Source organism: Pseudorasbora parva, chromosome 12 (assembly GCF_024679245.1).
Source record: "Pseudorasbora parva isolate DD20220531a chromosome 12, ASM2467924v1, whole genome shotgun sequence".
Classification (NCBI taxonomy): Eukaryota; Metazoa; Chordata; class Actinopteri; order Cypriniformes; family Gobionidae; genus Pseudorasbora; species Pseudorasbora parva.
In genome coordinates this window covers 35,839,899-35,851,908 of record NC_090183.1, presented here as the reverse complement: position 1 = coordinate 35,851,908, position 12,010 = coordinate 35,839,899, and the positions used below count along the sequence as shown (strand labels likewise).

At 37.2% G+C, this 12,010-nt stretch overlaps 1 protein-coding gene across 1 annotated transcript in view; it reads left to right on the top strand.

Annotated features, from left to right (window-relative positions):
- col7a1 (collagen, type VII, alpha 1) overlaps positions 1–12,010 on the top strand; it is a 67,977-nt gene that overhangs the window by 51,970 nt on the left and 3,997 nt on the right. Inside the window, exons 86-110 of the mRNA XM_067458184.1 lie at positions 114–176; positions 519–554; positions 2,232–2,312; positions 2,476–2,544; positions 2,669–2,704; positions 3,865–3,924; positions 4,124–4,168; positions 4,249–4,284; positions 4,378–4,473; positions 4,678–4,803; positions 4,990–5,061; positions 5,144–5,179; positions 7,210–7,269; positions 7,358–7,402; positions 7,776–7,811; positions 7,977–8,012; positions 8,271–8,327; positions 8,602–8,673; positions 9,079–9,150; positions 9,278–9,313; positions 9,428–9,508; positions 10,127–10,180; positions 10,263–10,316; positions 10,397–10,459; positions 11,863–11,925. Of these exons, the coding sequence (XP_067314285.1) occupies positions 114–176; positions 519–554; positions 2,232–2,312; positions 2,476–2,544; positions 2,669–2,704; positions 3,865–3,924; positions 4,124–4,168; positions 4,249–4,284; positions 4,378–4,473; positions 4,678–4,803; positions 4,990–5,061; positions 5,144–5,179; positions 7,210–7,269; positions 7,358–7,402; positions 7,776–7,811; positions 7,977–8,012; positions 8,271–8,327; positions 8,602–8,673; positions 9,079–9,150; positions 9,278–9,313; positions 9,428–9,508; positions 10,127–10,180; positions 10,263–10,316; positions 10,397–10,459; positions 11,863–11,925 (1,485 nt within the window). The remainder of the gene's footprint in view (positions 1–113; positions 177–518; positions 555–2,231; positions 2,313–2,475; positions 2,545–2,668; positions 2,705–3,864; positions 3,925–4,123; positions 4,169–4,248; positions 4,285–4,377; positions 4,474–4,677; positions 4,804–4,989; positions 5,062–5,143; positions 5,180–7,209; positions 7,270–7,357; positions 7,403–7,775; positions 7,812–7,976; positions 8,013–8,270; positions 8,328–8,601; positions 8,674–9,078; positions 9,151–9,277; positions 9,314–9,427; positions 9,509–10,126; positions 10,181–10,262; positions 10,317–10,396; positions 10,460–11,862; positions 11,926–12,010) is intronic.

Below are 12,010 nucleotides of genomic sequence, written 5' to 3'. Positions count from 1 at the left end.
GAGATGCATGCTTTCCTTCAGGCGATTTGATACAAAGCAATGTGTTTTTGGAGTTACATAACTAACCCACCAGAGTTTACTCACTCTTCATTATTTTCTCTTCATTCTTCAAGGGCCCTCCTGGACCTCAGGGCAACAGAGGGTTACCTGGACCTGCAGGCACTCCAGGAGCCATAGTAAGATAAAAACACAATATTGGAGTATTTCCAACAGCTCAGAGGAGTTTGACCTCTGTCTCTCCACAGAGGTCATTAGACAATCTCTGCAGCTTCAGCTTAGAGCCTCTTCACATGCATTGTTTATCCCCTTTGTGACTTCAGTTTGCCCTTGTATTTCAGAAAGCAAAATTACAGTATTTTCCTCCTCGCTTAGGCCTATTTCAGGAGATACTGCTTAAATATCAGTGCACTGTGACGTTTAGTAAATCCTGTGGGTTTTACATAGACATCTTGCTCTTATAGAATGTGATTTATATTAATCTGTTTAGGCATAAATGCAGCTTTTTATAATGTTTGCAGGGACCACAAGGGCCTCCAGGGCTTCCAGGACAAGTGGTGAGTAAATAAACATCACAGACAAACATATATATTACAGAGAATTTTATATTACGATAAATGCTCTATTTCAAGTTTCCCTCTTCAACTAGTCGGCAAAATGGTGAATGTGAGGCAATGCATAGTTGAGGGTCTGAGCAACAAATGATAAGAGCAATTGACTTTGGATTTGAAGAATAATATAGCTGTTTCACAGTGCCGTCAGAACTGGTTCTATGAGGTGCGAGAAAGATTGAAACTGAACCTGCAATTCACTCTCTCAGACGGACACGCCTGGTCTCATTCAGGCGTTTGGTGCAGTTGCAGACACAATCCAATTATGATATTGTGATGCATGTATTGCATGAATAAGTATGGTATTTTGATGTAGTTGCCAGTACCCAGACCTAGCTTATATGAAGTAACTATACATGAACACATATACACATACAAACGCTTGTTTACTAAGCTTAATACGGGACATTCTATATAGACTTCCAATTTTTTTTATAGACACTAGTTGTTGCTTATATCCACCAACCATGCGGGCCAAGTAATGAAAAAATTATATTCCAATCAATCACAGGCAGATGAGAGAGACATCATTTTGTTTGTTTGATAAAGACATTTTGCGAGCCCTGTGGGCAATTCATTCCGGTTGCCTTTTTCCCACACGCTTTCAAAACAATTCCCAGACGAGGGAGCTGAAGCTCATTAAATATGCAAATCTTATCCAATTCTAGCCGTTGGTGTTTGCTTCAAGGTCTTCAGTGCGGCACACCGATAAAAACAGAGAGTGCAAGAGAAAGCCTCAAAACCAGGGTAGAGAATAGCCTATTACTTATTCATTATGATATTTTTGAATGTAAAAACCATATGAATGTCATAAGTTGACCTCAGACAACAGTATATAAAAATATAAAAAAGACAGTTCATGACACCTTTAATGGACATGCATGCCCAACTTAATTTAAATTAGCCGAATTTAAATTAGCCCATGATTTACTTACCCTCAAGTCATTATAGGTGTATATGACATTCTTGTTCCAGGTGAATACAATCAGAGTTAAATAAAAAAATGTCCTGCCTCTTCCAAGCTTTATAATGGCAGCGAATGGCTGTTTCTGTTTTGAAGAATTAATCTAATTAAAAATTCCTGCCCTTTTGAAGATTAACTAGCAAATGTCATTGCATCACAAGTTAGTATTGTAGTGCCAATAAAATTATTTTGTTTGTGTGATGCAATCAGTTGCTCTAAACTTTACTTTTACTTTACTTAATTTTTTTTACTATTTAGAATGTGTTCACATGAACATTGTTTTGTTTAATTAGATTTTTATGTTCTTAAAATGCAGTGTATATAAATATAGATATTTAAAAAATTGTTAAACCTAATTAAACTTTACCACATCCACCCTTTTTTTGTATAAACAGAGCATAATTACATATGATAATAAATACCAAACTCCAGCAACTCTGCCCAGACATTGATTCAGACATTAAGGGAAAAAGTAGGAGGAAAAAAGTAAATAAATACAACGATTCCATTACTTACATTACCATACACAAATGTATTTTATTAATAGTTTTTTTAGTATGTTTAAGTTTGGGATAAGTGATAATGAAAACCGTTATTTGCTCTCTTGTTTGAGTTACAAGGTTATCTTTAACGTGCTGTTAACATAATGTCATAAACAGGGTGAGGGGGGTAAGCCTGGGGTCCCAGGGAGAGATGGTGTTCCAGGGAAAGATGGCCTGCCAGGGTTTCCTGGGAAACAGGTGATTATCAGATGCCCTTGACATTACAAAGACATACAGTAGAGTATGTACATTGATTTTATGATTTATGATTTTTTTTTCATGTTTTCTTTGCTTCATTTTGTTTATCCATTCTTAACTGCTTTCTCGCTGTCTAATTATCTCTCTCTATCACTTTTTTCAGGGTATTTCTGGGCCTATTGGCCCCCAAGGACTTAAAGGAGAGCAAGGAGACAGCGGTCCACCAGGAAAGGTGCATCCATATGTGCATCTGCATGTGTGGATTTGCACGTAATGTGTAGTTTGATTGACACTATGCTTTTAATTTCCAACCTGTTCAATTTATCTCTTTCCCTTTTTTCCACTGTGTTCTGCAGTCTGTCACCGGACCCCCTGGAATGAAGGGTGAGACGGTGAGTGGTTGCCATGGTTACATCATAGCGAACACTGTGTGAAGATCAACCTGTCTCACCTGCTTGAAAGATAATCTCATCTTGAAGCAAACATAATGTTAGAGCGCCATGTACGTGAGCTCTTCAAGATCAATAAATCGGTGTTATCAAACCCAAATGCCAAAGGAGGAGTAGGACAGAGTATTAAAGTAAACCTTGGACAAGTGAAGACATTGAGCATACCAAGTTTGGGCATTTTTTGACATTTCCTATATACTACTTTCCATCCGGTATCATTAATTATTATGCTTGCTGTTTTCTTCAAAACAAATCCAACATAAGAATGTTTATTGTGTTTAACACAAATTTACTAACAACTAGTTAACCATTAGTCTTGAACAGAATTTAAACAGAATAGAAATTGAAAAGTGGGCAATACATTGCAACAATATGAATGTTAAATATAGCCAAGCTTAGTCTTAAACATTATACATGCTAACAAGAGACAAATGTGCTAAAATTGCTTACTAATTGTCTGCAGTCATATTCATGCAGAAATTATGTTGGTAAAAAAATAACAAGTATGTAGTTTATCTGCCATCCACCAACACATTGTTGAACAGAAGAATTAATATAAAAAAGTAGACTTCCATTTCAAGTACCTTATTTGATTTGTTTTTACCATTTAAGCAACAAGTCAGAATAATGTATGTCTAATTAATAGATTTATCTGTATGTAGCTGTACTTTCAATCTCTAAATAAGTCTAATAGAGTGAGTAAACTTTATATTCAAAAACAAAACAGACCCTCTTTTTCAGCATTCTGCCATCTCTCTGACACAAATACTCTATAATCGTGCCTTTTTGTGTACACCTGCCTTCACTTTACTACCAAACAGTTCCAGGAGTAACTAATCTGTAAATAGACCCATCCACAGTTTCAACTATCATGGAATCTTAATAATATCTGAAAAATATGTACAGCTTTTTCTTAGAAATGTGCAGAAAGTCCTGAAAAAATCATGAATGGTATAAACAGAACTCAAGCATTTGGTACAATACCAATTCTCCTGAAGTGGATGGCTTATCTGCGCTGCACCATGACATCAATTGTAGATAATGGGCCATAGACTTATTTCAGACACATTATTAACTCATATTTTTTTTGCTGATTGTTAAAGGGTTCTCCTGGCCAGACATTGCCAGGTACTGTTGGAGAAAGAGGCTTTCCTGGAATGCCAGTGAGTTTCTATTAATTCTGATGTTTTTATCAACATTTCAATGTTTCTGATGTTTATATGTGTTGATGAGCATATTTATCTTTTTTTATGACCCATTATTTGTTCCCACAGTTTTCTGTCATATTCTGTCATCAGCCATTCTTCATCATTTGTACAACTAATTCTGAGTTCATATTTGTGTGCCTATTTTGTATTTTAGGGCCCAAAAGGAGACAAGGGGCCAGCAGGGATAAAAGGAGAAAGAGTGAGTAATGTCTGATATTACTATAGAGCTCAAATGTAAGTTGTGTAGAAATGGAACTTAATAGAAATGTGTACTCTCAGGGTGCTGCGGGTGATCCTGGAGATCCTGGGGAAAGTGTGAGTACCTGCATTCACTTCAAAGGCAGAACCACCATTTTAACCACTATAATACATGAATCGTTAAAACACTCTTTCACATTTATTCTTCAGGGACTTAGAGGCCCACAGGGGCCGAAAGGAGTCAAAGGAGAGGCAGGTGTAGGGATGGCTGGGCCTCCAGGACAACTTGGACCCATCGGCTTAAAGGTCATTGATAACTTTTATTTTGAAGTTGTTACAGAATTGTTGATAACAAACCTAAATCCCTGAGTTTTAACTTAGCACATAACTCATTCCACATTTTTTTCAGAGACAAACGTGAATGACACCTCAAATCGACAACACAGCAATGCCTAAGCAGCCACATAGTCAACCTGAAAATATAAAAATCTAGTGTGTAATCTGTTTTAGGGTGACCCTGGTTTACCAGGTCCTCCAGGCCCTCCTGGACCACGTGGATTGGATGGGATACCAGGGCTGGCAGGGCAGAGAGGTGAAGCAGGTCAGCCAGGACCCCCTGGACCACAAGGAGAGAGGGTTAGTAGAGTAACTGCACATACAGAAACATATGTAGACTAAAAATGGCACATATGTTTAGAATGTCTATTTATACATAAAGAAATGTGTTAAATACTATCATAAACAAAATCACTTGCTGAATTTTTTTGTCCATTTGACTGCATCCACTGATCGCAATTCCTCTGTTACCTCTTATTGTTTAAGGGTCTACAAGGATATATAGGCAAAGCTGGAAACCCAGGAACACCTGGAGCTGCTGGACCACCAGGACCCACTGTGAGAAAAATGATCTGCATACATGTGTTTAACTGTGTTTGTACCTAAGTGGTATTTAGTGATGTCTTTATCTTCATATTAGGGTACTGCGGGCCTTCCAGGACTCAAGGGTGATAAGGTAACTGAGGCTTTGCTTGCAATGTGCTCCTAATTTTAAAACTTTAGAAGCACAGTCAAAAAATTTGGATTGGTGGAAGTCATGCATATGTAGAGATGAGAAAGGGGAGCTATTCAATTATAATAGAAATCAGAATTTACTTGCTGAGTTTACTTGCTGATAAATCAAAATAAATGTTGAGTTAATTTGAAGGGGGAACTGCAAAAAAATCTTAAAATAAAATACCCATAAATATCAGCATTGTATTTTTACTGTTAAAATATTAATTTAGTCTTAATTACTTTGCTTTCAATAGTTAAGTTTTAATCTTTTGCAGAAAAGGAAGTCCTTGCTGACAACAGATTTATAAATGATCCTACAAGATTGTTGGCATGTCATGTTGTGTTTTCAAATGCACGTCATGAGTGACCTAAACTCGAGTTTGCACGGAGCAGCATTTTCTGTAAACAGCCTCTCTGTGCTGCTGAAAATACTAGATTATGAGCTCATGCAGTGTGTCTATAAATGTACATAATTAAATCATAGTCATAGATTTTTACTCTCATTTGTCTCTTGGCTGGTGTAAATTTATTTGTGAGTTCAATTGTTTCAATTGCATCGGTGTGTGTGAAGCTCTGGATTGTATCTGTTTAGGGTTGTTAAATCATATATCACTATATTTTCAGTAGGGATGCAACAATACAGTTAGTCCATGGTTCAATACATAGCTCGTTTTTAACCACGGTTTTCGGTTCTGTTCAGTTTTTTGCTATTCTATTCTTAGGTGACAGGAATAGAAAGAGGTTAAGGAGAAAATATTTGTATTGCAATACCTTTTCTTTATTTTACTTAAAAGACTTGAAAAACCTTACTTAAACTTAAAACTTTACTTCATAAAAAAAACCTTGTACACATTCCTAGTGTATTGTAAAATATAAAATAAATATATATAAAGATTTACAGTGGTAGCTCAGAGATGTACAGTTGCATTTAAGCATGAAATTGAATAAATAAATGTAGGCAAAAATTAGAACAACATAGTCTTCAATATACATTGATTAAAAGCTACTGTATTGAAGTTTTTTTTATTTTTGTCTTTTGTTGTTTTATTAACATAATTTTAGCGGTGAACTGTCCCTTTAAGGACAAGGATTTACTAGGCTACGCTGCTGTCAATTTAAGACCTGCTCGCATCTCATATACAGACACAATTTTAATTTCACTTAAGACATAACGACTGTGTTTATATATGTTAACCTTGTGTGTATTTGACAGTATTAGCGCAGTAAGACTACTTAGTCCAGTTATCGCGTTTGTTTGACAGGTAAATCAGTGCATAATCACGTGAATTAAATGTTTAACCGGCAAGGCTTTAAAACGCATGCAAATAATGAAGTTTTGTGATTGTGAATAACTACAGTGTTTCGTGAGTATAACTCTCTGACACCAGCATTTCAAGCGTGGCTAAACACCCCCTAACTTTAGTGCATATTATTGGATATTTGCTCTTATCAGCACGTAGACTCACAGACACACTCAAACAGAGCCAAAATAAACTGAGAGAAATATTTAAAACAGAGAGAAAAAGAAATACAGCAAAACCGAAAAAAAACCACAATTCACAAGCGCATATTGAACCTTGAATGCCGTACCGAACAGTTAAAATAGGCAAAATAGGCATCCCTATTTTATAGTATAGGAGTAAATAATTAAAAAATCTTCAAAATGGTGTTTTCCCCATTTAAATCTGGAAACAACGTATGGAGTTGTGCAAATGCATATTGTCACTAAAGTAAAAGACTAACTAAGACATTCTGAAATGTCTTTTCACTCAAATTTATGTTGATTATATAATTAATATAATTACTAAATAAGTGTTTATTGTTAAAGTAGAAGATACTTTTAGGCCCCATTTTTGTGTGCTGTTTAATTTGGAAATAAGGAGCGGGTCATCTAAAAAAATAAAACTGAAATGATTTCGTCGGTGCAGTCAGAGGTGCAGTTGGGCAAGTATTGAATAGTACATTACCCTTTTTTCCCTTCACATTCAGGGTGAAATTGGAGTAGGAGTGCCAGGTCTAAGAGGAGAGCGAGGAGACCCCGGGCCTCGGGTAATGTCCCTGACTAATCTAACTTATGTTCATTTGCTTGTATGCGTATCAGATTGTGATGGTGGGTGTATCTGTCTAATTCTTTTAGGGAGAAGAAGGTCGGGCTGGAACAGATGGAGAGAGAGGCCTTATTGTAAATATACTCCTCCTTTCTGTTCACAACATTCAGCATTCGCTCATTATTTTTTACCCCATATCCTGTGTTGTGTACATATTGATGTCAGTCAGACAGACACAGTCAGTTTCTCTTGATGGGTGTCATTGATCTGAGCCCTCGTCTAGATGTGGAAAGGCTGATGCAGGGATAGAGGTAGCTGTACGAACACACTGTATTCGTCATACTTTATATTCAGGGCTATGATATGTTCGTCTCCCACTCGCTGCAATTTCAAAGCCATTATGAGTCAAGGCCTCTTGCAGCGCTGCACGTCTGCTATCTACAAATGCATACAAATGTTCAGGCAAATAAGATTTCTCCTCTACTCATCTGTCTGTCCCACTGACAGGGTCCTCTTGGCAGCAAAGGGAACAGAGGAGATAAGGTGTGTAGAACTTGTCGTCTGCTGCTACAATCTGTCTCAAGCTGTCCTTTACTTCTTTTTTGCTAAAAAAATAATAAAAAACAATAATTATATGAAAATGATTTAATTTACATGCATATGTCGTATAAACTATGGAATAATGTTAAATACACCAATTCTTCACAGGGTGAGCAAGGTCCTTCAGGAATTAAAGGCGAAAAGGTGATTTGGTATTTTTTATATATACATTGATCATCCTGCTTTATTACACAGCTCCCTGGAAAACTTGATTCTGATTGGTCCATTGCAATATTTCTGAATAATACTTGTCGCAAAATAAACCCCTACAAGGGTAATCATGACACTTGATGTGAAGTGGGCAAGTCTTATACCACCCTCATGGGGTTTATTTTGTATATTACATATACTAGAATCTTATTTTTAAATTTTTAATGAATTACATGATTTTGTATCTTTAAGGGAGATACTCTGCTGGTGGGAGGACCTCCAGGAGAGAAAGGAGTAAAAGGAGAAACCGTGAGTCAAAATTATTTAATGAAGCTGTGTCAGGTGTTAAACCGCTTTTGGGTCACTTTATAAAAAATGTAAAGCCAGTAATGAAGGTTAAGTCTCTGAAAGTCTCTTATCTTTGGAGAACATGTGCCTGTGAGAACTGGTCATAAAGTATTTATGTGTCCCTGCCTCAGGATCGATTTTAGAGATTGTTAACGAGTCAGTAAGCAACAGGATAAAGGCAGATCTATTGGGTCGATGTAAACCAATCAGTTATATTGATCACTGCTCTCCTCAGGGGGATCGAGGACCAAAAGGTGGACAGGGTGAAAAAGGTGCAAAAGGACAGGAAGGACCACCAGGAGAACAGGTAAGAATGTTTATATCATTAACTATGATATAATGTTGTGATGCCTAAAATCATACATCTACATATTATATCATTTTAATATGGGTTATTTAAAGGTTATCAGCCTTAACATGAAAACTGGTTCCATAAATGGTTCTTCTCTTTTAATTCCTTTTAACGGTTGTGGTTTCAGAACGAATGTCTATTTATTTGTTTAATCGTTTCTCCTAAAATTCCTTAGGTGTAAGAAATATAGAATGTTGAAATAAATTACATTTGATTACAGATTACTTTTGATAATTCTTCTGAAATTCTAGAAAACATATATGTGAGCTTGCTAGGGTCTTGTTTCTTTAATCTCAGTGTTGTTTGGGAGAAATTACTTAAATATGAAAGGGATCATTTTTTTCCCTTTCGTATTTGTAGGGTCTAAGAGGTGAGCCAGGAGAGAGAGGTTCCACTGGTTTCCAAGGAGCCCGTGGTCCTGGTGGTCAGAAGGTGAAAAATATCTTCTTTTCTCTTACAAATGAACATAAATACACATGCATAAACATGCATACATTTGTAAATGTACAAAAATCTGTGTGAACATCATATTGATCATGTTTTTGGTTATAATTTGCAGGGCGAAGCAGGGCAGCCAGGTGTCCCAGGTGAAGCGGTGCGTATTCTTATTCCGATGCCTATAACATCAGTGCATGAATAACACATGCAGTCCCCAGACTCAGCTATTTCCCTATGACTACCGCTCATATTTTTTATCTGTCCTCTACAGGGAACACCTGGTAAAGATGGCCTGCCTGGCATGAGAGGAGAGAAGGGAGAGGTTGGGCACGTAGGTCTGCGAGGCCTTAAGGTGTGTGTGTGTGTGTGTGCATTTTAATGGTTGTCTCTTTGATTAAAACTCAAACTGACTCGTGCAAGCTTTATCGGTAACCTTGAGGAGCCCTTCAGACCAGATGATCACACTGCTTATAATTCCGCCACAGTCTGGATTTCAGGCCATTGTGTCTGACATTCATCTGCATATGTACCTTAGAGCCATCATATTAAAGTTTTTGTGTGTGAATATGTGTGTGTATGTGTGTGCATGTGTAGAGAAATTGATTTGTCGAGTGCAGTGAGGCACATAAAAGAGTCCTGCGTATGAATCATTCTTCTCAGGGATACATGGGCCGCTGCAGACAGTACTAGCTGCCCTTCAGCCAGCGGCAACATAGACGCACACACTCACATAGCAGATAAGAACTTTTATCTGAATTCAGAAACCCTGATAGATCTCTATCTGTTGTCACTAATGAGACAGACAGTAATTGAAGGGTGTGTGAGAGTTTGTGTGCTTGTGTGTATGACTGACACATGAATAGTATTTTATTCTTTACAAATAGTCCCTCCCTGGGAACTATTCTCTAGTGTCATTACTCCCTGTCACATTGAGTGATTGACAGTTTGACTGAGCTTTAATGGCTTACAGGGAGAACGGGGCTCCAAGGGGTTATGTGGACCAAGCGGACAAAAGGGAGACAAGGTGAGTGATAAAGAGAGATTGAGGAAAGTTTGTGTTGTGTCGTCATGTTTTGCTGGGAGTCATGAATTGTGTCTGTTCATAGGGAGATGGTGGGATTAATGGCAGACCAGGATTGCCGGGGAGGAAAGGAGAGCAGGTGTGTACACATTTATTTGTGTGTGAGGGGTGCATGCGATTCCTGCTGTTTTCTTTGTTTGATTGCAAGTTTTATTTCAGGGTGAAGTCGGCTCTCAAGGTCCCATAGGAAGTCCAGGGAAGGAGGGGCTCATTGGAGCCAAGGTAAGAGATCAGAGGTTTGAGACTATATTGAATAATAAAGTAGGATTGTCATAATACAAACTTTCACAATTCTTGATATCAGTTATAAACGTTTATAACCACAAGTTTGGTTAAAAGTATTTATTCAGCAAGGATCACAGTAAAGGGAACCATTTATAATGTTAAAAAATATTTATTTTGCAAATGAATACCGTTCTTTTTAACTTTCAACAAAGAATCCTATACCTGGCACATTATTTTCAATATAGCAGGCAGCTAGCAGTATCTAAAAGGGAGACCTCTTTGAAAAACTAGGTTGCTAATTGAAGAGGTGTAAGTGAGGCCTGCAGGGGGTGCTCGCCCTGTGGTCTGTGTGGGTCCTAGCACCTGATTATAGTGATGAGGACACTATACCGTCAAAAGCACCGTCCTTCGGATGATTTGTTAAACCGAGGTCCTGACTCTCTGTGGTCATAAAAAAAAGAAAAGAAAAAGGATATTCTTCAAAAAAGGAGTAGGGGTTGTAACCCTGGCATCCTGGCCAAATTTGCCTATTGGCCTCTGTCCATCATGGCCTCCTAATCATCCCCATATACTGATTGACTTCATCACTCTCCTCTCCACTAATCAGCTGGTGTGTGGTGTGAGATCTGGCGGCTGCCACATTGGTTGTGGTTCAAATTCCCTCTAACATATGTAAAGCACTTTGAGTACCCAAAAAAGTGCTATAAATGTAGTGCATTATTATTATTATTTTTTATTTATTATATTAATATTATTTATTAATATTTGATAAAAATAAGAAATGTTACTTAAGCATCAAAACATATTAGAATGATTTCTGGAGGATCATATAACAGTGAAGACTGGATTAATGGAAACTGAAAATTCAGCTTTGCTATCAGAGGTACAAATTCCAATTTAAAATCTTAAAATAGAAAAAAAATAGTACTGTATCTTTCTTTTTAAAAAATACATTCTTGGTGGACATGAGATTTATTTAAAACACAAAAATGTCTTAGTGTATCTTACTGTAGTGTACATTGTATTACATACAGTAAGCAAATATTTGTGTTATATTACAGTGTACAAAAATTGTGAATGTAATGGGTGCATGTCTGTGTTTTTATGGTTTGAATCCAGTCTGTACTTCTGATATTGTGTTTTTATTATCTTAATATTGATTGGTACCAACCAGAGCATGTGAGCGGAGAGGTGTGACGCTCTGCTCAATAATCCACTCTATGCCAGTATGCTCTGCTCAATCGCTCATGGCCCAATCGAACACTACTCTCATGTACTGCTCAAGCTCACCGGTTAAACGCCTTTTGCTCAAATACCACTCTAAAATTTAATTTCTATGTACTTCTATGTGCAAAGGAACTATAAAAAAAACCCCGTAACGTTCATTTGTTGATGCCCAGGGTGACAGAGGCATTGATGGAGTGATTGGGCCAAAGGGAACACAGGGAGAGAAAGGTGAACGTGTGAGTATGCAACCCCTTTAGCTCGCTGCTGTTTAAACCTAACACTGCTGATCTAAGTAAAGAAGAGGCTTATTATTTGTTCCAA